General features: G+C 43.6%; 3 protein-coding genes across 4 annotated transcripts in view; 1 reads left to right on the top strand and 2 right to left on the bottom strand.

The window, feature by feature from the left end:
• SYCP2 (synaptonemal complex protein 2) overlaps positions 1 to 2542 on the bottom strand; it is a 101456-nt gene extending 98914 nt beyond the window's left edge. Inside the window, exons 1-2 of the mRNA XM_055266138.2 lie at positions 2428 to 2542; positions 937 to 1025 (exon numbers count right to left, since the gene is read on the bottom strand). The gene's annotated coding sequence lies outside the window, so the exon portion shown is untranslated. The remainder of the gene's footprint in view (positions 1 to 936; positions 1026 to 2427) is intronic.
• A 3271-nt stretch (positions 2543 to 5813) lies between these two features.
• Positions 5814 to 9613, bottom strand: PPP1R3D (protein phosphatase 1 regulatory subunit 3D). The gene has a single exon (XM_055266148.2). It carries the CDS (start codon positions 9338 to 9340, stop codon positions 8441 to 8443), a length of 900 nt encoding a protein of 299 aa, XP_055122123.2. The 5' UTR covers positions 9341 to 9613; the 3' UTR covers positions 5814 to 8440.
• The window catches only part of FAM217B (family with sequence similarity 217 member B), a 50068-nt gene continuing 34235 nt past the window's right edge, over positions 7410 to 23242 (top strand). The window contains exons 1-4 of one of the 2 annotated variants that reach the window (XM_063634209.1): positions 7410 to 7529; positions 11601 to 11712; positions 11827 to 11912; positions 13346 to 18065. In XM_063634209.1, the coding sequence (XP_063490279.1) occupies positions 13350 to 14501 (1152 nt within the window). In that variant the 5' untranslated portion in view covers positions 7410 to 7529; positions 11601 to 11712; positions 11827 to 11912; positions 13346 to 13349 and the 3' untranslated portion in view covers positions 14502 to 18065. Of the gene's footprint in view, positions 7530 to 9797; positions 9948 to 11600; positions 11713 to 11826; positions 11913 to 13345; positions 18066 to 23242 lie in introns of those variants that run through there. The other variant, XM_063634210.1, reaches the window with a different exon arrangement.

The following is a 23242-nucleotide window of genomic DNA, read 5'->3' as shown; positions in this document are numbered from 1 at the left end:
TCATAAAAATAATAGCCTTGGCTGGTGGCTTACGCCTGTAATGCTGGTGGCTAGCACTGTGGGAGGCCCAGGCAAGAGGACTGCTCGAGCCCACGAGCTCCAGACCAGCATGGACAACATGGTGAGATCCTATTTCTACAAAAATAAAAGCCTGGCCTGGTGGCTCGCAGCTGTGGTCTAGCTAATCAGGAGGCTGAAGTGGGAGGTCCAGGTTTCAGTGAGCCATGTTCACGCTACTGCACTCCCACCTCGGCGACAGAGCAAGACCCTGTCTCAATAATAATAATAATAGCCATACATGTATTTTTCTATTTTTGATGCAGTGAAAGTGTATTTGTGAAATTTGAGCCTATTTCATTTTACAATTTGAAAACTTGATTTAAAACTTTAAATACTTAAAATATGTTGTGGGGGCTCCATTTATACTCTTTCCCTAGGGCCAGCAACTGTTGAGGCAGGCTTGTCCATTAGCATATGCTTTATCTGTTTTCAGAACTAAAGCAATTTGAAACAGTGTATTTTACAAAGTGCCCTGAGACATTAATTACAGCACATAAAAAAGTACAGCCAAAGAGGCACATAAAGCTAACAAGATGGTTTTAGTTTCTAATCTACTTTTGCACGAAGTCAGTTGGGGAAAAACAAACCAAGGAAAGCAAACTGAATAATCAGGTTACACACACACACGCCTCAAAGCTGAATGTATACAGGCCACAATAGAGTCAAAAGCACAGCACTATCCACAATATCAAACAAGTTAACATTTGCAAATGAAAGACAAGGCTAACTCTAAAAAGAAACAAAAGTTATACACTTATTTTTTCCAGCCTCATGAGGAAACAATTTAAAAGATCTTTAGGAACTACTACTATGTAACAGAACGACTTCGGAAACCGAGAACAGAATAATAATGTTTCAAGACAAGCATGGACTTACCTGTCAAGTAGGCTTTGGGCCGCAGTTTACTGAACTGGGGGACTGGTTAGCGAGCGACACAGAGAACTAGTAAGAAGATAACTGTGTATCTGCAGGCAGATAAAGGGGTTACGGATAAAAACAACAACAAAGAAAACAATTTGGCAGATGGGGGAGGCAAAGATTTTCCCCCAAAGGAAAAATTGCTGAATGAATGCAAGCAGCAGTGGATAATTCAAAGTCCCCTCTGCCATGGTAACCAACACAGTTAAGGTGTCCAAAAAGACATCAAAGGCGAATGAAGGGGAGAGAAGGCGTCCTCCTCCTCCTATCATGACTAATATAAAAATATAGGCCAGGCGAGGTGGCTCACACCTGTAATCCCAGCACTTTGGGAGGCCAAGGCAGGTGGATCACCTGAGGTCAGGAGTTCGAGACCAGCTGGGCCAATGTGGAGAAACCGTCTCTCTACTAAAAATACCAAATTAGCTGGGCGTGGTGGCGCGCCAGGTAGTCCCAGTTACTCCGGAGGCTGAAGCAGGAGAATCGCTTGAACCCGGGACACGGAGGTTGCACTGACCCGAGATCGCACCACTAAACTCCAGCCTGGGTGATAGAGTGAGACTCCGTCTCAAAAAACAAAACAAAACAAAACGAAAAAAAGTAGACGCTGCCGCATTCGCAGATGCTCGGCCAGCCTGGAGCCTAGTCCAGAAGAGGCCGCACGTGGAGCCACGTGTCGCACACCGAGCCGCTCCAGGGCGGGTCAGGCCCAGCTGCACGAAGGGGGCGGCGGCCTCAGCCGCAAGGAGACGCAGCAGGTGGGGGCGGCGGGAGGGAAAGAGGGGGGAAGGGACTGATGGCGCGGAGCAGGAGGAACGTTTTGCGAGCACTCCCTTCTTCCCTAAGCGGAACTGGCAGTGGCAACAACGAGGCCGAAGGCGAAGTCCCTGCCCCCACCGCCAGCACAGTGACCCCTTTTTCCAAGGGTCACCCCCGAACCAACAAAGCACACACACCCGAGATGCGCCCCAGGCCGCAGCGCCAACCCCCCTGCAGGTGCCCCGGAGGCAGGCGGGCAGCGGTCCCCAGGGCTCCCGGCGCCACCGCTTCTCCCGCACCCCTCAGCCTCCTCGGGCCAGCGACGCGCGCAGCCCTCGGCCCGCTCCCCGCTCGCCAAGCGCACCGCCCCGCGCCTCAGCCACCTTGACAGAGTCGCCCACGCGCGTGGGCGGCTCCGAGCGCCCATTTCCCATCCCCGAGGCCGAGGCAGGTGCTGATGGGGAGCCTCGAGCCTGCGCGAGCCACCCTCGCCGCGAACTCTGCACAGCCCACGCCCTGGCCCAGCCTCGGCGCCTCCCCTCCGCCGAGTGCCGCAGAACCGCACCCCCTCCCCCTCGGCAGCTTCCACAACGGCTCCGCCTCAACCGTCGGAAGCTTGTCGCCTGCCGGCTTGGAAGGCCAAGCCGAAGCCGCACCCTCCCTCCGCGCCCCGCCGTGGGGGAAGCCCACCTAGGCACTCTGCTCAACCTGCCTGCGGAACGAAGCCTCCACGTAGTGTCGGTGGAGCCGCCCCCTAGGCCGCTGAGCGTCGCAACTCTGCGCCTCAGGGACCGCCGCGGCGCCTCAGGCGAACGGCGGAAGGCGGGAAGCGCCCGTCCAATCCGCGCCAGATGCGGTCGATAGTGCGTCCAATCGGCGTCGCCGCCATCCAGGTTCCGCCCCCCCCCCCCCCCAACGCTCGCCGGGGTCGCCCGAGGCCTGAGCCAATGGGGACGCGGTGGGCGCGGCTCAGGCCGGGCCCTCAGGTGAGTGGGTCCCGGCTGTCCCCGCGCTTCGGCCGGTCCTCCCGCGCTGCGCTCTCCTGATGAACGCCCCGCGAGCGGAGTTGCCCCCGCCAGGGAGGAGACGCGCTGCCTTGACTGGGGCCCTGGCCCCGGGACAGGCGAGCAGGAAGGGATGGAAGGGACGGAAGCGCGGGCGGGACCAGGAGGAGCCCATCCCCGCGCCATGCGTCCCCAGAGCCATTGGGACCCGCGGCTCCAGCCAACCCTGCGGTGGCGAGCCGGACCGGGGAACCAGGGCGCCGGGTCGACGACTCCTGGGTGAGGCCCGGCTCCTGCCAGCAGGGGGCGCAGGGCCGCCTGGGCTCCTGGGTGCGGGTGCCGGAGGGCGGGAGGGACCGCAGGTCCCGAGACAGGGTGCTGAGCTGGGTACCCAACTGCGTATTCCTAGGCTCTTTCAGACGTTTCCATTTAAGATATGCATGTAACTTATGCAGCCAGCGGGTGCTTGTGTTAAAAATCGCAAGCCCTTGTGAGACAGGCACAGCCGCGAAAGGGTCTCCTTGCCCCTTGGCTCGCAGAGGGCGTCGGTGTTCGGCACTCAGTCTTCGGCGTGTTTTCCCCGTGCTCCCGTTCTGAGATGGAAACTGTTCCACTTGCACTGAGACGCAGCTCCGTCTAACAGCTTCGTAATTATTTAATCATGTGGATTAACTTCAGCCGAGGAATTCAAGCCTCCACTGATGAGCCTACACTTCTATTACAAATAATACTGCAGCAAACCACCTTTGGATTAATCAATATTTGTGTCGGATCAATTTTTAAAAGTTGAATTGTAAGCCCAGCACTTTGGGAGGCCGAGGCGGGCGGATCACGAGGTCAGGAGATCGAGACCACGGTGAAACCCCGTCTCTACTAAAAGTACAAAAAAATTAGCCGGGCGTGGTGGCGGGCGCCTGTAGTCCCAGCTACTCGGAGAGGCTGAGGCAGGAGAATGGCGTGAACCCGGGAGGCGGAGCTTGCAGTGAGCCGAGATTGCGCCACTGCACTCCAGCCTGGGTGACAGAGCGAGACTCCGTCTCAAAAAAAAAAAAAAAAAAAAAAGTTGAATTGTATGTGTAGTTAAACTTTTATAGGTATCTTCAAATCAAAATTTAAAATTATATTTTAATAACATTTTAGTTTCTTATCTAAAAGGCACTAATTGTTTAAAAATATGGGATTAGGATTTAAATGTGCGGTGGAAAGCACCTGAAAAAATAAACACAAGGGAATATAATCAAAGCTCCGTTGTGGACCAGAGCAGATCAAATCACATTAAATAAGCTCTCAGGTGTTTTAAATATTCTGCTTAGCTAGAATTACCTTCTTGACAACTTTGTAACTACCCCCATTGAACTTAATTTTGATATCTTAGTTTTTTCATTCAGAGCTGACAGATTACATATGCAATCTAAGGTACACAGGTGTACGCAGGGATTTGAGGGGATTTTATATGTTCAAAGTTTCAATGCTTTTGAATTCTTCATACGTTTAAGTATTATTAATGTATAACACAAAATGTAACAAGATTGAAGAGTGCTTCAAAATTGTGACCTGGCAATTTTGCGTAATTATTTTCATACCTAGTTTTCCGCCAATAGATCTAAGATCCTTCATGATGGAGTTGGGAATGCACAGGAATTTTCCTAATACACTTCAAAAATTAATAGTGATTATTTTTTACCTTGCCGCTTTTTAGTTGAAGAAAAATGTTAGAGCCTATTTTATTGCTTCATGTGTTCAGGAAGCCTGCGGATTATTTAGTAAACATCAGTAAACAACATGGAAGAAAAAAGGGTATCACTAATTTTACTGTTAATTTTTTTTAAAGGTTTTAGACCATGGCGTTTCATGAAAAACCTTATTATAATCAAAATTTGGAAACTATGTGCAGTGGTTCACACATATACTCCCTGCACTTTGGGAGGCTGAGTTGATGGGCTTGCTTGAGGCCAGGAATTTGAAACTAGCCTGGGCAACATAGCTAGGCCCTATCTCTACAAAAAAAAAAACAAAATTAGCCAGGCGTGGTGGCATGTGCCTGTGCACCTAGCTGCTCTACACCGGAGGCTGAGGCAGGAGAATTTTTCTTGAGCCCAGGAGCTGGAGGCTGCAGTGAGCTATGATTGCACCATTGCACTCCAACGTTGGTGACAAGGCAAGACCTTGTCTCAAAAAAGAGAATACCATAATTTGGCTTTCAACTAATTTAGCTTTCTGAATCAACAAGCATTTATTTGGAATATTCTATATGTCATATAACAGGTAGAGAGATCATTGACTTTGAAATAGGTTTGAATGCTCAATTTGTTACTCACCAGCTATGGGACTTTAGGTGAATTACAGTTATGCATTGCTTAATGATAGGGGTAAGTTCTGGGAAAGGTGTCCTCCTCAAGCAATTCTGTTATTGTGTGAGTATCTTCGCATTTACTTACAAAAACCTAGATGGTATAGCCTACTACACACCTCAGGTATATATAGTACAGTCTATTGCTTCAAGGCTGCAAACCTGTACAGCATGTTACTGCACTGAATACGGTAGACAACTGTAACACAAGGGTATTTGTGTATCTAAACACAGAAAAGATACAGAAAAAAATCTGGTATAATTCCATGGACCCACGTCATATATACAGTTCCCCTGTTGAGTGAAATGTTATGTAGCCTATGGTTGTACTTAAACCTCTCTGAGCCTTGTTCTTTTCAGCTAAGAAAAAGGGGATATTGTCTACCAGATAGCATGACATTCAGAATTAAATGAAATCACATGTTTAAAGCACTTAGCACTGTGGCCAAGCAAATAAGGGAAGACAAATGTAAGTTTTCTTCCCCCATGTGCAAGACTTTGTACTTAGGTGAGGGTCATGATCCGGAAGGAAGGCACACACTCATTACTGCCTGCACAGTGTCATTAACTGTTGTAAGAGAAGTACATTAATGATCACATTCCTTGTATTCCCCTAGAGCTTTCTTCATAGCTCATGCTGACCTGGCATATAAAATTGCATCTCCTTTTCTCAAAGACACACACAACAACTCTGCTACTGACGCTGAGGCACAATGACAAAATTTATTTTTGCCAAGGCTCTACATTTATTGGTGTTGTAGAAAGGATAAGACTTGCATGTGAAATGATTTAGACAAGAAGTTTCTAACGCTTGGTCTTCTGTAATTAGGCCACAAGAAAAACACTCCAGCATAATAGAATGGCTCACAGCTGTTTTTGCACATATACTTTAATACTTAGGTTTGGGTAAAATCATTTTAAATAACATATTAAAATATGTCTGGGGAGACAACCCAGCAATTGCACAGTCCACTAGAAAATTTTAACATCTAAGCAATATAACTGTTTTAGGGTCTGAAAATTCTCCTTCAGCTGTTCCAATATTTAAGCTTTTAAATTTCATAATGTTGATATTTTTTAAAAGGCACGGGAGGTTCACTTAATATTAAATATATAACATTTACTTTATATTTCATGACCAGAACCTTTTTGGCAAGTGACTTTCACATAGATTATGAGATTCTCTACATGCCTTAAAATAAATCTGGCAGCTCTTAACTCATACCTAAATTCTCTGGACAATTGTCTTGCTCTCAGTTTTGGGGCCAGGGGCATAGCAGCCAAGGCCCTAACAGGCTTGCTGACCTAATTGGACAGTTTGTTAAATAGCAGGAAATGTAACCAGGCTTCTCTCTCTCTTGCATGTCAATGTAGTGAACATTGCTAATAGCCAGAGATTGTGCAATTTAGTCACAATATTTTAAGTCAAAATTCAGTGTTCTTAGATCAAAAGATACCGAAGAAAGCCATCCTTGTTCTTTGAATTATAAAAGCACAGAGGTTGCAATTATCAGAACCAAACTGGTTAAAAGCCGAAATGCATCCTTTCAGTATTGATTTGACAGATGCCAACAAGCATTCAAAAATTTAGTTAATTTCCTGGTGACAGGTAGCATAAAACTGATCAGACTGGTTTCAACTGTATCATAAACAAACTTCACAAATTGGAGATCTTGTCCTTCTTGGCTGTTTTTTTTTGTTTGTTTGTTTTGCACACCTTAATTCTAGCACCTATTGTCAGACCACTGTTCAGCACCAAAAGAACTCCTCAGCCTGGAGTTCTTTGGAGTTTTAAGTGATTGCCTAACTCAGCAGGGGACAGTGGTCTTGACTTCTTGGTTGAGGGTTTAAAAACATAAAAGAATTTAGTATTTTTTTTTTTTTTTTGAGACGGAGTCTTGCTCTGTCACCCAGGCTGGAGTGCAGTGGCGCAATCTCGGCTCACTGCAAGCTCCGCCTCCCGGGTTCACGCCATTCTCCTGCCTCAGCCTCTCCGAGTAGCTGGGACTACAGGCGCCCGCCACCACGCCCGGCTAATTTTTTTGTATTTTTAGTAGAGACGGGGTTTCACCGTGGTCTCGATCTCCTGACCTCGTGATCCACCCGCCTCAGCCTCCCAAAGTGCTGGGATTACAGGCGTGAGCCACCGCGCCCGGCTAGAATTTAGTATTTTAAAACTGACAAATTAGAAAATGTTAGAAACTCTATCCGAAGGCACAAAGTGTAAAGTTGGTGGGTACCTGATAAAACATGATGTATGTAAATATAGTTCAAAACAATTTAAAAGTATAAATATTTGTCAATTATTTTTCCTCCAGTGCTCTGGCTATTGCTGAAAATACCTAGTTCCACCTTGTAACTGGACTCCCAAAAGATGAATGCTGACATCTTCTGATGCTTAACAAGAAATAAAAATAGTCATTTTAATCATCAAAAAGGTAATTGCAAAGGGCACTGTTGCCTGAAATTCTCTAGTCACCTGAAAACTGAAATAACTGAGGCAAGACTTCTTAAAATGCTTAGTTTAAAACTTTAACAGAATGGCCTGATAATGATCAAACATGTACAGAGAAACACATGAAATCAGAATTGTGAATGCAGAGAAATAACTGTTTTGCTAGTTTAAAAGTTTGAAGCTTTTCCCTCCTCCCCAGCTGTTAATGTAAGAGAGACACAGCCTAACCAGGACAGTCTCAATGCCCAGGAATGGTTGTGTGATGACTGATAAAGCAGAAATTTCTTGCCTATTAATAGTTTTCCACTGTTAGAAGGCTACAGCCGTTGGCAATCAGATGTGGTCTCAGGTTTTCCTTGTCCTGGGGCAGGAACGCCTGGAGGGACCATGATGTGGGTCACACCGTACATTCTCTTTACTGTGGGCACAAACACGTAACAGAACTTTTTTTTTTTAGCTTATTAAATCGAGAATATTACTGAGGAGGCATCCGCCATGGGCTAAAGGTCCCAACATCACAATAATAAATAACAGCTATGTTTACAGAGACACATTCAGGACACATGCAAAAGCTTTTCCTAGCAGGAGGACTTGGGCCTTTACAAAACAAGCTGCTTGGGCCTCCCCAGAGGGCCCACCCTCCCATGCACCTACCCCACCACCCTGCCCCAACTCATTACACAACTCGGCCTTCTGGCCACCTGAGGCCAGTGACTCAGACGTTTCAAGTAGAAGATAAGATGGGCCACTGCCAGGGGACCTTGCAGCAGAAAATTAGGTCAGAGGACTTGGAGGGTGGTGAAGAACAACCAGATAGATCTGAGAGGCCAGCAGGGAAATGACAGGAGGCGCAGCTTAGGTGTGGAGGCTCCAGGTGGCCGGTCCCCGCGCGGCTCAGATGAAGTGGATCCAGCTCTCTTCGCACTCCCCGCGAGGCATGTGCAGCGCGTGGTTGCGACATGTGAGGCTGTAGTCTCGGTGGTCGTTGTTGTCCCAGTACTCGGCACCCGCCACTCGGTAGCGCACTGCGAAGTGCACGCGGGAGCCGAGCTCCAGCAGGAAGGGCGGTACTGGGAAGCCGAAAGTGAAAACGTCCTCCGTGCCCTCGGGGCCTGCGGGCCCGCGCCACCGCGCCACCGCCTCGTGGGTACTGCGCCAGCCTGAGAAAGTGTAGCGCACAGCCACCTGCTTCTCGAAGGCCACGTTGCATACGCGCACTGTACCGCTGATGCCAAGGTCCGAGCAAGTGACACGCTCCAGGCACACGAGCTGCCGCTGCAGGCGCTCGCCAAAGTCGGCGGCCTCGACGGGCGGCGGGAAATCGGGCACCAGGCACTGCAGGGTGAACTCCAGGTCCTGGCTGCTGCAACACAGGTCCGAGTTGATGGCGAGCCGCGACAGCACGTGCAGCGGCACGGACGGGTCGTCTCCCGCGTTGAACACCTTGACCTGCGCCAGCTCCAAGCCCAGGGCGTCGGCGAAGCGCACGCGGAGCTGCCGGCTGCAGCCTGGCCGACACGCAGAGCCCGGCGCGCCCGCGGCCTTCTGGCGGCGCTCGGGGGAGCTGGGCAGTGAGCGCGCCCGCCGCAGGATGATGGGCCGCAGGCGGGGGTCGCAGCCCGACGGCGCTGGCGTTGGCGGCGGCGCGCGGCCCGGGCTCCCCGGGGGCCTACAGGGCCGGGGCTCCAGGGCCACGCCGCCGTCCAGGTCCGACAGGCAGCTGAGGCTCCGGGGGCCGAGCTTCCGGGATCCCAGGGCGCTAGGCAGGACCGCGGAGCTCGGGCCTCTGGACATGGCCCCGCCGGCCGTCGGAAGATGGGGAGACAGGGATGAGGGACGACCTCCCGACCCCGCTACAGCTCCCTCCGTGCTCAGAAGCCACTGAGAGTCCACCGTGTCTGCAACCTGCGGGGGACCTCTCGGGCCCGGTGCGCGCCCTACCCTTGGTTCGCCACCTTGCCCCTCCAGTCCTTGTCCAGGTCCTCCGCTTCTTGCAGTTAAAGAAATTGTAAAAGTGGGGAGTTTTTCTCTAGTGGAAGCTTTCAGAGGCCTCCCGGGAGCGCAGGGTAGCGCCTCTTTTCTTCTTGCTTCCTTGGAGGTTCTTACAAGAAGGCTGCGTTGCGGGAGCCGCCCCTCCTACTTTCCCGGTCCGCGGCGTTACTTACAAGGCTGAGACTTGACCCAGTGCAACTTCCTAGCGAGCCTCCGCCCCGCCCCTCGTGACGCCGCCTGCAGGCGGGCCCCCGCCATCCTCAGCTCAGCCTAGGAGCTCAGCCGAGCTGCGCGCCGCCGCCTCCAGCTCCCCTGCCGCAGCGCGCCGCAGCCGGGCCTCCCCGCGCGGGCGCCGGAGTGGAAGGAAGGCTGGCAGCCTCGTCACGTGTCCGCTGCAGTCGCGAAACAGGTCTGATCAATTTCTGTTTACGTCTGCCTGGACTGCTCGCCTATCGATCATAGACTTTGTCTGCACAAACGGAGGACAAGGAAAATGCATGCTGCGTGTCCTTAGATTTCTGGGTTGTGGATGGGGGGAGCGGTGGTGCAAAAACCGGCCCTTGCCAGGAGCTGGTCTCAGGCTAATTTTAAACATCGAGGCCAGCCCACACTTTGGACAGGTTCACTGCAACCTGGACCCGTGGCCAGACCGAGGGAGCCTCACTGCGTAGAGGAGCAGCGTCATGTCCACATCACCCAGAATGCTTTGCCGCACCGAATGGCCAGCAGATTCCCTTGAGGGTGGGGAGGGGAGGTGCTGCTGTTGTCTTCCTGGACTCAGCGCCAGAGAGGAAGACAGGGGAACAAGAGTTATTACCCGCTGATGACTTCTGCAGCTGCCCTTCATCAGCCTCTGGCTCTTGGGGAGCATATTTTTAGCCAGAATCTCCGAGTTTTAGCTTTGTTTCCAAGCAAGCCAGAAACACCAACAAGGCCAGAAGCTTGTTTTCTGCCTCTTTAGAACCCTACAAGCATTCGTGTCTCTCACCCGGTAGCTTTGAGCACAAAACCCCACAGCCTTTGGTGTAAAGCATACCAGATGAAATGAAGTGGAAAAGATGCAAGTGCACTTTCCAGGGAGAAGTTTGGGGCCAGCCATTCCATTAAGAAGGTTCCTTTTTATTGTCCAGAGGGACAAAGCAGAAAGAAAACCAGACTAATGAAAGGGGCTTGATCCAAGCACATTTTATGCATCTAAAATGAGTCATGGCTGTTGATTGTGGTATAATTCATTAAATGTGAGAGTGTGATTTTATTTATCATTGGATGTAAGCTAACTACAAAGGCTTACATGATTATTGTGGGAAAAATACAGGAAACTTTCAGGAAGAAAATAAAAATCTTCTATAATCACATCTCTTTTACAGAGACAGGTGATATGGGAAAAAGAAGTGTCCAATTTCCATTCAGCGCACTTTTAATAGGCCACTCAAAATGAGAGGGGAAAAGAGCAATATGTGGTATAGGTCAACAATGTTTCACAAAGAGATATAATATGTAATATGTATGAATATATGGAAAATCTTATAATGGATTGATGTGTTAGAGAAGGCCGAAAAATTGAATGGGAACGTTCCTCCTAGAGTTTAAGCTCCTTCAGAACAGGGACGTGCATAATCATTGCCATTTTTCTGGGTACTCCTGTAATTATTTGTTGAATGAATGAATGATTGGGCAATGCAATGATTGAATGCTGGAATAAGACCTGACCTTATTTAGCCTTCCAAATTTCTTCAACATATTATTTCCAAGGAAGATTATACCTGTGTGTGAATAGGAAGAGAGAGAGATGGAATCATTCACAGTATTTATAGTAGTGTGATCCTGTGATCCTGTCTCTAATATCTACTGTAATAAGCAGAAAAGACAAAACTGTAAGCATAAGACAATGTCTCCCTTCCCCAGTATTTCACAACCTAGAGTGCAAACCACTATATGATCACAGCCCTAATATTTCAATATTATACAAGTATTAAAAAACAAACAAGTGAAAAACCAACCCAATACTGGTGGTAGGACCATTTGCAATCAATAGTTACTGACAGTATTCTGTTGCTTCTAGTTCCAGTGGTGAGGAGACCTTTCCAAATATAAGAAGAATAAAGAAGTCACCTCCCCAGCTGTCATCATCTTCCAGCAGATTGAGCAAGAATATTTTGAGCACTACAGGAAAGGTAATGTAAACTTAGAAGAAAAATGTTACTTAGATTTATTCTGTGATTTTTGTTTGCTTGCTTGTTTCTTGTTTACATGTTCACAGTATTTATTACTGCATCCCTGTTTTTTAGACAGTCCATCAAACCCTAGATGATGATCAGCCACGTGATTTTTTCAAGAAGAGGAATAGGGTGAATGAATCTCATCAGAAAAGCAGGTAAATAGTTTTAGTATAATTGTTTTATCTTGCAAAAGGCTCATTATCTCTGTTGTCCAGATTGAATATGTGGAGTGGGGTAAAAAGTGTGTCTATGGATAAGAAATATACATTTATAATTTTTTTCTAGCAGAAATGAGTAGAAAAGTGGTTTAAGCATAATAGTGGATAAGGATTCCAATGGTCATAATTCTGGCAGTTGTTAGCAGAATTATAATTTTGAGTAAGTCCTTTAATCACTTTTCTATGTTAGTTTCCTTTTATATAAAAGGATACTGACAATAATTAATTTTTATGGATGCATACTGACAGGCAGGAACAAAATGTTTTAAGAGTGTTATGAGTTCTGAATAATGGAGATTCCTTCATTTTTTTCATTCGTTTATTCAACATTTATTGAGTACACGTTGTATATTGGCAATGCTTTAATGTCCTCCATATTTATTAATTAAAACGTAGCACGTATTCAAATAGTTGCTTAGGTTGTTTGAAACCACTGGGCAAATGAACCTCTGAAGTTTCCAGAAAGCATGTTTACCACCCATTTCTATTCATTCTATCTGACTTATATTACAGAGAAGTATTATTAATCTTAAATGCCACGTTCTTGGTAAATAAATTGAAAAGAAGATATTTTCAACTCTGATGTGAGATTCAGCCTCAGAATAAATTATGCCAGAGAGAATTAGTTTCTATACTCATAATGCACACAGTATTCATTATTCCTTTTATCTGCTATTCACAAGGTAGCACTAAGACCCTGTGTTTTCATTCATATGTGTTATAGGGCACCATATGATTTTATTTCTGTTCTTTAAATACAATTTTCCCAAATGTGTTTTCTGTTTGAAAACATTGTAACAAGCTTTTGATTTAAGGTACAGGTTTGTATGTGCAATACTTTTATATATTAAAATTTCACTCAGCTCAGAATCGCCACTAATCAGTGATTAAACTGCACAACTTGCATGTTATGTCATACTTACACTTAATTTAAAATAGGTATGTAAAATAAAACTGTTTTTACTTCCGAATGTTATTAAATGCTTTTGATCGTAACAATTCCAGAGTTCTACGACTGATTTTTTTCCAAACTAATGTTTTTTTTTAAAGTACATATGATTGCACTAAAAGTATGAAACAAGCACTTTGAGAAATGTTAATGTTTTCCCTAAATGCTAATATTTGATATAAAATGGAAACTGTGCATTCTCTTTTGTCACATGCATTATATAATGTATCTCAGAGTATTATATGGGAAAATGTTCTGTAAAATTACCTATGTTGTAAGGAGTCTGGAAGCTGACATTTTCTAATGCCTAGTAATACCTGAGACAAAAAGGTACAACTAGAAGATTATTTTTGTTTGTTTAATTATAGCCAGACCATTGTTTGTCATATGTGGTAAGAATTGCAGTTGTATTTTCTCACAGCAATATGAATGCTGGCCCATCTTGGAATAAAGTGCAACATTCAAAGAATTCTTCAGGAAAAAGGCAGAGTAAATCCCAAGTACCCCACGCTTCTTCCCAGCCGAGAAGCAGCCTCACAGCTGTCACCCAGCCTACTGAAGAAAAACTTAAAGAAAGCATTTCCCCGGAAGCAAGACGAAAAAGGAATCCACTCGGTTCCAGGTGTCAGGGGGCCTCAGGGAATAAATTGTTTCTTGATTTTCAGTCAATGAAAATTATTAAAGAGGATGCTGATGAGGACAGTGCAAGTGATCTCTCTGATTCAGAAAGAATTCCCATTCCTCCTTCTCCCCTCACACCTCCTGATCTCAATCTTCGAGCTGAAGAAATTGACCCAGTTTACTTTGATCTTCACCCTGGTCAGGGCCATACAAAGCCTGAATACTATTATCCTAATTTCCTTCCACCCCCTTTCAGCTTCTGGGACTTACGAGATATGGCCCTGCTTCTGAACGCAGAGAACAAAACAGAAGCCGTGCCCCGAGTGGGAGGACTTCTTGGGAAGTATATCGATAGACTTATTCAGCTTGAGTGGCTGCAGGTCCAGACTGTACAGTGTGAAAAAGCAAAGGGGAGCAAAGCAAGACCCCCCACTGCCTCTGGGACCTCAGGGGCACTGAAAAGCCCTGGGAGAAGTCAGCTAATTGCTAGTGCTCTGTCCAAGCCACTACCTCACCAGGAACGGGCTTCCAAGTCAGGCCCTTCCCGAAAGAAACCTTTTCACCATGAAGAAATCCACCCATCACATTATGCATTTGAGACTTCCCCTAGACCCACTGATGTGCTTGGTGGTACCAGGTTTTGTTCTCAGAGGCAAACCCTTGACATGAGGACAGAAGAAAAGAAAAAGAAATCAAGTAAGAGTACGAAGCTGCAGCGTTGGGATCTGTCCTGCAGTGGAAGCAGCTCTAAGGTGGAGACCAACGGTAACATTCGAATTCCCAAACAGGCAGCTGTGATTCTGGACTCCGCAGATTCCTGTAAGGCCTCCAAAACACAAGCACACGCACATCCTAGGAAAAAGGGAAAGGCAGAGAGCTGTGGTCATGCCACTGTATTGGGTGAGAAAAAACTGAAAACAAACGGAGTAAAGCAAAACACATATAAACTAAAATAAATACCTAAAATGATGAATTGGCAAGACCTGCAGGTACGTCAATATTGGAGCTCTTCCAAAAGTCAAAATACTGTGAATTTTAAGGAATTTTACAATTACTGACATTTAAGTAGTCGATTAGCATTTTTATCCACCTTTATTTCTACCCCTAGTGGGGTTATTTTCAAAGAGAGGTGTCTTTCAATAAGCCTTTCTTTGTATTGTCAGTCTTAGAGAAATGAGAGCCCTTTAGATAAAAATTACCTAAAATATGTGCGATATAAAGGAATAAAATGGCACCTCTCCAGGGAAAGTGTCAGTGAAACCCCGGCTACAGTAGCCGGCCTGTGTAGGGCAGCTAGTGGTGTTACCTCCCCATTTTCACATGCACGTAAGTATATAAAATAGTGCAGACTGTTTCAAATGGTGTGGAATCCTAAATGTTTAAAATAAGGCCCTTCTTTCCCACTCCCTTGCTTAGTTTTTTATAAACTCCTCAAGCAAAATTTGTGTTCATTTTACCCTTAGGAGAAGCTTTAGTTCTTTCTCAAGTCAGGGAGTAGTGAGTTTGTATTTTGAGTAGTCATTTATCACTAAGCTGGTTGCTCTTTAGAGAGATAGTGGAATCTAGTACTTCAATACATTTTCTCTGACATGGTTTTTTTTGGGGGGGGGAGCATTTTAAACTTAGAGGTGGTGGTAAAACCTACTTTTGGGTTCTCCAAACTAAGGTTAAAATAACTTGCAGAATTTTCAAAGTCAATGGGCTTAGCATGATTAGTGCTGTTTGGTGGGGCTGAGAATGAAATATTTGACACTCTGGAATTGCTGGCATGTAAGGCTTCTTCAGAGAGGCACCACAGGGAAATCACTCTTTACAATTTGCAAAGGAAGGGCCTGTAAAAGGATCAAAACACATGGACCTACATTCGATGTAATAGTTACACAGTTACTGATTTGGGTTCCACACCCTGTGGTCCTTAGTCAAAAATAATGATCTGTTTCAGTTTGCAAGAGCAGGATTTTATTATTTTGCTTGGGGTGAGGGGCGGGAGAGTGGAATATGAATAAGGTTGCTGAATGAATTCTAAACTCCCTTATCTGGTCTTCAGGCTTCCTGACTCTCTCCAAGCCTTCTTATTTAACTGCAGTTAAATAACATTTTCCTGTTCCTATAGTTGTGCTGTGAGATTTCTGTTTATATTTGCGCAGTTTTTTAATACTGCCCATGTCATTATAGTTGATTTTATCCCTTTAAACAATTATTGTATTTGTTTTTGACGTAGAGGTTTCAATTTTTTCACCTTCAGGGCAGATGAAAAACTTGGCATTTTTCATTTGGGAATATATAATAGCTTGTAAACTTTTCAGACAGCAGTAAATGTCTGAAAAAATATCAAAACAGCATAAAGACAAGATTATGTAGCTATAATTATATGTGTATAATTATAAAAAACAATGTGCAAAGGTTACATTTTAAGGTCTCTTAAAATCTGATTTTAATCATACCAAATGACATATTTTTTATGGTATCCTTTTTCTTTCAAGACTTAATTTTCAGACTTGTACAAGTTCCTTCTTACATTCTTTTCCTCTGACACCATCCTACTGGAGAAAGCATACTTTTACACTAAGATCTAATTTTAAGCTTTTTATGTGAACAAAAGATGTACATATAGTAAGCATTACTTCCGTAGTCCTCAAATATAGTATAACTTTTGTACTTAGTATATGTTTTATATTTGGAAAACAGCACTACTCTTAGTTTTCATGTAGTTCCTGAGTGATGTCTGTGTGTTCCTTGCCTGCCCTATTTTGTGAGCACAGATTAGTCTGTTATCCATGGCTGGCACTTCACTTATGATCCTTTCTTTGCTAGATTTTTATGCAGCTCTCTATGAAGTTTCATGGCCAATAGATATTCAAAAGCATGATATTCTATACATATGTGTATATGTATATATACCCTTTAATACTAAAGGGTTTATGCTGAGTTGCTGCCCTTCCCTGTAATGTATCCAAGTGCATGCTCTTAGAGACCTTAAATGATTGAGGGTAAAGTGATTTATTAGTAATTCTACTTGCCTTGTGTATGTCTGAGCTGAAGACAATCATGATTAAGAAATTTAGAGGTGGCCAGGTGTGGTGGCTCACACCTGTAATCCCAGCACTTTGGGAGGCCAAGGCAGGCAGATCACCTGAGGTCAGGAGTTCAAGACCAGCCTGACCAACATGGAGAAACCCCCATCTCTACTAAAAATACAAAATTAGCCAGGCGTCGTGGCACATGGCCGTAATCCCAGCTACTCGGGAGGCTGAGGCAGGAGAATCGCTTGAACCCGGGAGGCGGAGGTTGTAGTGAGCCAATATTGCGCCATTGCACTCCAGCCTGGGCAACAAGAGCGAAACTCCGTTTCAAAAAAGAAAAAAAAAAAAAAAGAAATTTAGAAGTAATGCCTCATAATATTTGTTCCCAGCTTTTTAAATTGAAGCTGGTTGTATAATCTGGGGAATAGTCATAATTTCATGTGTTAAACAGTTTTAAAAGCCTGCAAAAGTGACTTTGCTTGTTTACTTTCTGCCTCAGATTGACTATTTTAACCAATATTATCACGACTGGATCATAGCTCCTAGTGAATATCATGAAGTGTTTTAAAGTTAGGCCTATTACAGAATTAACATAAGCACAATTTTAATTTTATGATATCTGATACACCTATCTAATACATCTTAATGCACTAGATGCTGCCGATAAGAATCTTGCTATTTTTCAAATAGACAACATTGGAAAGTTGAATCATGAACTCATTCAGTTCATCAAGTCAAAAGCACTGAGTGTTTTGCTAGTCTAGTGACATGGGTCATTGTATTTCCAAGAAGTGCCTCTCATCTCTGGGGAGTTGTTTACTCTGCATTTAAACCAATTAAAACAATCCAAGTTTTTTTTTAAAAAAAAAGAAAAATATTTTAGGCTTGGAATTATCTAATGGAAAAAATGTAAAAAAGTACAAAAATGGACTAAAAATGTATCAGTATTTGCAGTATTTGCTATGATTACTTAGGTTTAGACTTTCTCAACTTCTTAGATGACTAAATGGGCTGAAGACTTGTAACTAACTTGAATAGGGTAGACTTCATACCCTATGACAAAAAGGATGGGGAAGAGAATATCGTTGGTCTTGCCATATACCTACTAGCTAAAAGGAAAATGGTTTGTAGTTGTTCTTGGGCCTATTGTGTTGCTTTTCAGAAGGACGTAAGACTTTCTATTTTATCTGATATGGATATTGTCTACTTCCTCATTCCTTTATGCTCATTTATTGAGTAGTTACATAGAAATATAAAACTCTTGGTGGTACTGTATTTTAAGGTAATTCAGAAGCAGTATTTATTATTTATTTATGTACATGTACAGGACACTATTCAAAATGGCTTGAAAATATTTAGCATGTTTATTTGCTGTTATATTGTATGTTTAGTTTTGTATGTGATAAACAGAATTGATGTAAGTTTTTGTGGACTTGAATTTCTCCTTCCTTGAGATCAATTAAACAGCAGAAAAATATTGTCTGGATTTTTCTGGTATTGTTTTGTTTTGCTTTTCATGCAGTTCTCTTCTGAAGCTTGCCTTTATTTTCTCCCGGGTTATTTAAAAGAATTGCCCAGGATGAAATGCTGTTCCAAGTCCTGTCTTAACACTAAGCGACACGGGTGGCCAAAGCCACAGGTTAACATTACCGGATATATTTGAGAAGCCTTGCAGTACATTTCTTGAGTCGTTCTTCCACTTATTACCCCATGTTGAGGATTAATTAGGGGAGCAGGATGCAAATTCAGTAAGCATAAATTAAGGTAACCTGTGATGTAATGAACTTGCCCCTTTATGTACATATCCGGAAATGAGTACGGTCTCTTTCAAGGAAGTGGCCTGGTTAGGAGATGGCAGTTTTGAGCAGCTCCAGCTGTAAACATTCTGAAAGGCCCTCTGCTCTTCTTTCTAACTTCACTCTGACAATAGGGTGCATTCTTCTGAGTCTACCAAATTGTGGCAGTAATGTTCAGTGGCTTACAAAGTAAGTTTTTGGATATGTTTTGAAAATTAACCATGCTGGAGGTTTAAAATCTTTTTTTTTTTTTTTTTGGTACAAGAAATGTATTATTTTGGGCTTTTGCTGTTTTATTATCCACAAGGTGGCGACTAAACCCTTTCAGAGAGCGGTGAATTTGGCCTGTGAGTGCCTTCTAGTCAATAAAAAGGTTTTTACTGGAATCAAAAAGAAATGGAGAGAAAAAGACTTTTTGACTTCAGGCCCAAAGCATGTTCTTTATTTGACTTCACTCTGCCATCAGAGAATACAGTGGTCTATTATACGCAGTTAGGTGCTGTGGAGGATTCTCTTTGATTCATTGAACATTCCCACATCATAAAACACTGTATCCAGCATAGAATCGTGCTCAATGAAGTAACATAAATCACCAATTTATAAAAATCTTCACAGAGATCCCTGTTTCATAAAATACAATTTGAATATTTTTGTCTTCAGCAATTTAATATATAAGGAATTACTGTAATAATACTGGAAAATATATATGGAATTAAAAATGGGATAGTCATAATTGCCCTAGCTTAAATGAGATTTTAAAGCAAACAAATAACACATATTTAACTTTAGATTACGTTAAGCGAGGACAATTTCATGCCTTGCTACTCAAATTGCAAGCTCCTCCCTAGACCTACTGAGTTCAAGTCTGCATTTTAACAAAATCCTTGGCACATTAAAGTTTGAGAAACTTGCTTTCCTGGTACTTAAGTCTGCAAGTTTGAGTGACTGCCTTTATGGTATGTGAGTAGCTGGCAGGCCCTCTCTCCCCTCAAGCAAGCCATTTGCTTATCTAGCCCTATTTTCTCCATAGTTTAAAGGCACTGGGCTGGCTGTTTACCTAAGAGATTGCCTAAATGAGTGATTTACGGCCTCTGATAAAATCTGCTCCACAGGTGAATGCTAAGGAGTTGAAGTTTCTTTTTTCTTTTTTTTTTTATTTCAATAGCTTTTGAGGTACAAGTGGTTTTTTGCTACGTGGATAAATTATATAGAGATGAATTCTGAGATTTTAGTGCACCTGTCACCTGACTAGTGTACATTGTACCTAATGCGCAGTTTTTTATCGCTAGCCTCCCTCCCAACTTTCCCCTTCTGAGTCTCTAAAGTCCATATGTCACTCTGTATGCCCTTGCGTATTCATAGCTTAGCTCGCACCTCTAAGTGAAAACATAAAGATTTGGGTTTACCACTCCTATGTTACTTCAGTTAGAATAATGAGGTCAGGAGTTCGAGACAAGCCTGGCCAACAAGGCGAAACCCTGTCTCTACTAAAAGTGCAAAATTTACAGGCGTGGTAGCATGCGCCTGTAATCCCAGCTACCCAGGAGGCTGAGGCAGGAGAATCCTGGAACCTGGGACGCAGAGGCTGCTGTGAGCCGAGATCATGCCACTGCACTCCAGCCTGGGTGACAGAGCAAGACTCTGTCTCAAAAAAAAAAGAAAATAATAATAATGACCTCCAGCTCCATCCAAGGTGTTGCAAAAGACGTTGTTTAGCTCCCTTTAATGGCTGAGTAGTATTCCACGGTATACTATATATGTGTGTGTGTGAGTGTGTGTACATATATATCACATTTTCTTTATGCACTCAGTTGATGGGCACTTAGGTTGGTTCCGTATCTTTACAGTAGTGAATTTTGCTGCTATAAATATACGTGTGCAAGTGTATTTTTCATATAATGACTTCTTTTTCCTTTGGGTATGTGTTAGTCTGTTCTCATGCTGCTATGAAAAAATACCCAAGCCTGGGTAATTTATAAAGAAAAGATGTTTAACTGACTCACAGTTCCACATGACCTAGGAGGCCTCAGGAACCTTACAATCATGGCTGAAGGCACCTCTTCACAGGGTGGCAGGAGGGAGAATGAGAGCTGAGTGAAGGGGGAAGCCCCTTATAAAACCATCAGATCTCATGAGAATTCACTCACTATCAGGAGAACAGCATGCAAACCACCCCCATAATCTAATCACCTCCCAAGAGATCCCTCCCATGACATGTGGGGATTATGGGGACTATAATTCAAGATGAGATTTGGGTGAGGGCACAGCCAAACTGTATCAGGGTAGATACCCTGGGATTGCTGGATCAAATGATAGATCTACTTTTAGCTCCTTAAGGAATGTCCAGATGTTTTCCATAGAGGTTGTACTCATTTACATTCCCATCCGCAGTGTACAAGCATTCTTTTTTCCCCAAATCCATGTCAATATCTATTGTTTCTTGAGTTTTTAATAATGATCAGTTTTACAGAAGTAAGATGGTATCTCACTGTGGTTTTAATTGCATTTCCCTGATGATTGGTGATGTTCAGCACTTTTTTCACATTTTTGTTGGCCATTTGTGTATCTTCTTTTGAGAACTGTCTACTCATGTCCTTTGCCTACTTCTTAATGAGATTACTGTTTTTTCTTGCTGATTTGTTTGTGTTACTTGTAGATTCTACATACTATTCCTTTTGTCAGATGTGTAGTTTGCAAATATTTCCACCCATTCTGGGGTTGTCTGTTTACTCTGCTGATTATTTCTTTTGCTGTGCGGAAGCTTTTTAGTTCAATTAGGTTCCATTTATTTATTTTTATTTTTGTTGCATTTGCTTTTTGGGTCTTAGTCATGACTTCTTTGCCTAGGCCAACGTCTAGAAGAATTTTTCCAATATTGTCTTCTAGAATTTTTATTGTTTCAGGAAACTGGCAAGCCACATGTAGAGGAACGAAACTGGATCCCTATCTGTCACCTTATACAAAAACCAACTCAGGATGGATCAAAGACTTAAAATATAAGCGTTTGGGTTTCTTAGGTCACCTAACCACCTCATCCCATTTTCCTTACATTCAGACTCTTAGATTTTCAAAATCCAGGTGTGGAACACTCACTCTACCTTCCCTTGTCCCTTTCCTTTCACTCACTTGGTCATTTTGTCCAGGATTAGAAGAGTGTTCACCAACTGTCAGCAAGCTTTTCCTCTAAACCTATCTGTTGAGATACTCTGCCTAAATAAAGCAAGGAGAAAGAAAAGGAAGGCTTTGCTTTTCTCACGTGGTGTTTTCAGTTTTCTAAATGCTGGAATGAAATGCTTTTTATTTGTAGAATTTAGGTAATATTGAAATAGCTTAACGAGTTTAATTGAAGATGTTCTGATTTTTTAAAGTATATATGTTCACCTTAACAGAACAGTTTTTGGGGCAGGAAGATAAAAACAGCTGTTTAAATCTTCCTCTCCTTTCCTTCATTTTCTCCTTTCCTAAAGAAGCATAAACAATTTATGTCGGGGTGTCCATTCTTTTGGCTTCCCTGGGCCATACTGGAAGAATAATTGTCTTGGGCCACACATAAAGTACACTAACACTAACAATAGCTGTTGAGCTAAAAAAAAAAAATGCAAAAAAATTTATAACGTTTTAAGAAATTTTATGAATTTGTGTTGGGCCACTTTCAAAGCTGTCCTGGGCCACAGGTTGAACAAGCTTGATTTACAAACATAAATGATGGGAGAAAGGGCGTGGTGATTCATACCACTGTGTGATTAGCATTGGAATGTATGATTAGCATTGGAATATACTTGCAAAAAGTGAAAGCGCCTTCAATAGGTTATATCTGGCAGAGTTTTTGTTTGTTTTTCTAATTCCGTATCTGCAACTACATATTAGTTGAAAAAACTGGGGCAAGAAATTAAAATCTCTCCAAGGTAATTTTCTGGCCAGCTCTTAGTGGCTGACAACATACTAAAACCTAAGTTTCAGTATGCACGCTCAAATCAACCCATGTGATTAGTAAAGTGATCAGAATTGAAAAACAAAATTCTTAGTCCTTGAAAAAAAAAATCCAGAAACACAAATGATGGATTATTTTATTCTAATATGAAGTCTAATGAACTTCAGCTCTTAATATATGTAACAAGATATTGGGGTACACCTAGAGATACACTACCAGGTATCGGGTAAAACTACACAATAACAAGTGTAGTTTTCTACACTCGATAATGATGAATGCATCATGAGGGCATCCCCGCCCGGCTTGGGCTTCTGCTTGGACAGTGGTCTGGCTGGTCAGGCCCCATGCCCAGCTGAAAGGAAGAGAACTGAGGTGGACAGCAGGACTGCGGGAAGATGACAAACACACCCGACTCTACCTGCATTTGGCATTTCCCATATGGATCAAGTAGACACCAGAGAAGTAAAGTGCTGATGGAGTTTTCCTTGATGGAGTCAAATTCACCTTTCTGGTTTTCTCCCAATATTGCATTATAAGTTTTTTCAGGCCAGGCACGGTGGCTTACACCTGTAATCCTAGCACTTTGGGAGGCCGAGACAGGTGGATCACCTGAGGTCAGGAGTTTGAGACCAGCCTGGCCAATATGATGAAACCCCGTCTCTACCAAAAGTACAAAAATTAACTGGGCATGATGGCACATGCCTGTAATCCCAGCTACTCAGGAGGCTGAGGCAGGAGAATCACTTGAACCCGGAAGGCAAAGGTTGCAGTGAGCCGAGATTACGCCATTGAACTCCAGCCTGGGTGACAGAGTGAGATTCTGTCTCAAAAAAAAAAAAAAAAAAAAAAAAAAATTCAAACATATACGAAAGTGGAGAGAGCTTCACAGTGAATAACCATGTGCTTACTCTCACAACCAGACAGTTGCCACCTGGCTCTGTCTACTC

This window comes from Symphalangus syndactylus, chromosome 24 (assembly GCF_028878055.3).
Source record: "Symphalangus syndactylus isolate Jambi chromosome 24, NHGRI_mSymSyn1-v2.1_pri, whole genome shotgun sequence".
NCBI lineage: Eukaryota > Metazoa > Chordata > Mammalia > Primates > Hylobatidae > Symphalangus > Symphalangus syndactylus.
The sequence above is the reverse complement of the archived record's forward strand: the minus strand, read 5'-3'. Positions and strand labels throughout refer to the sequence as shown.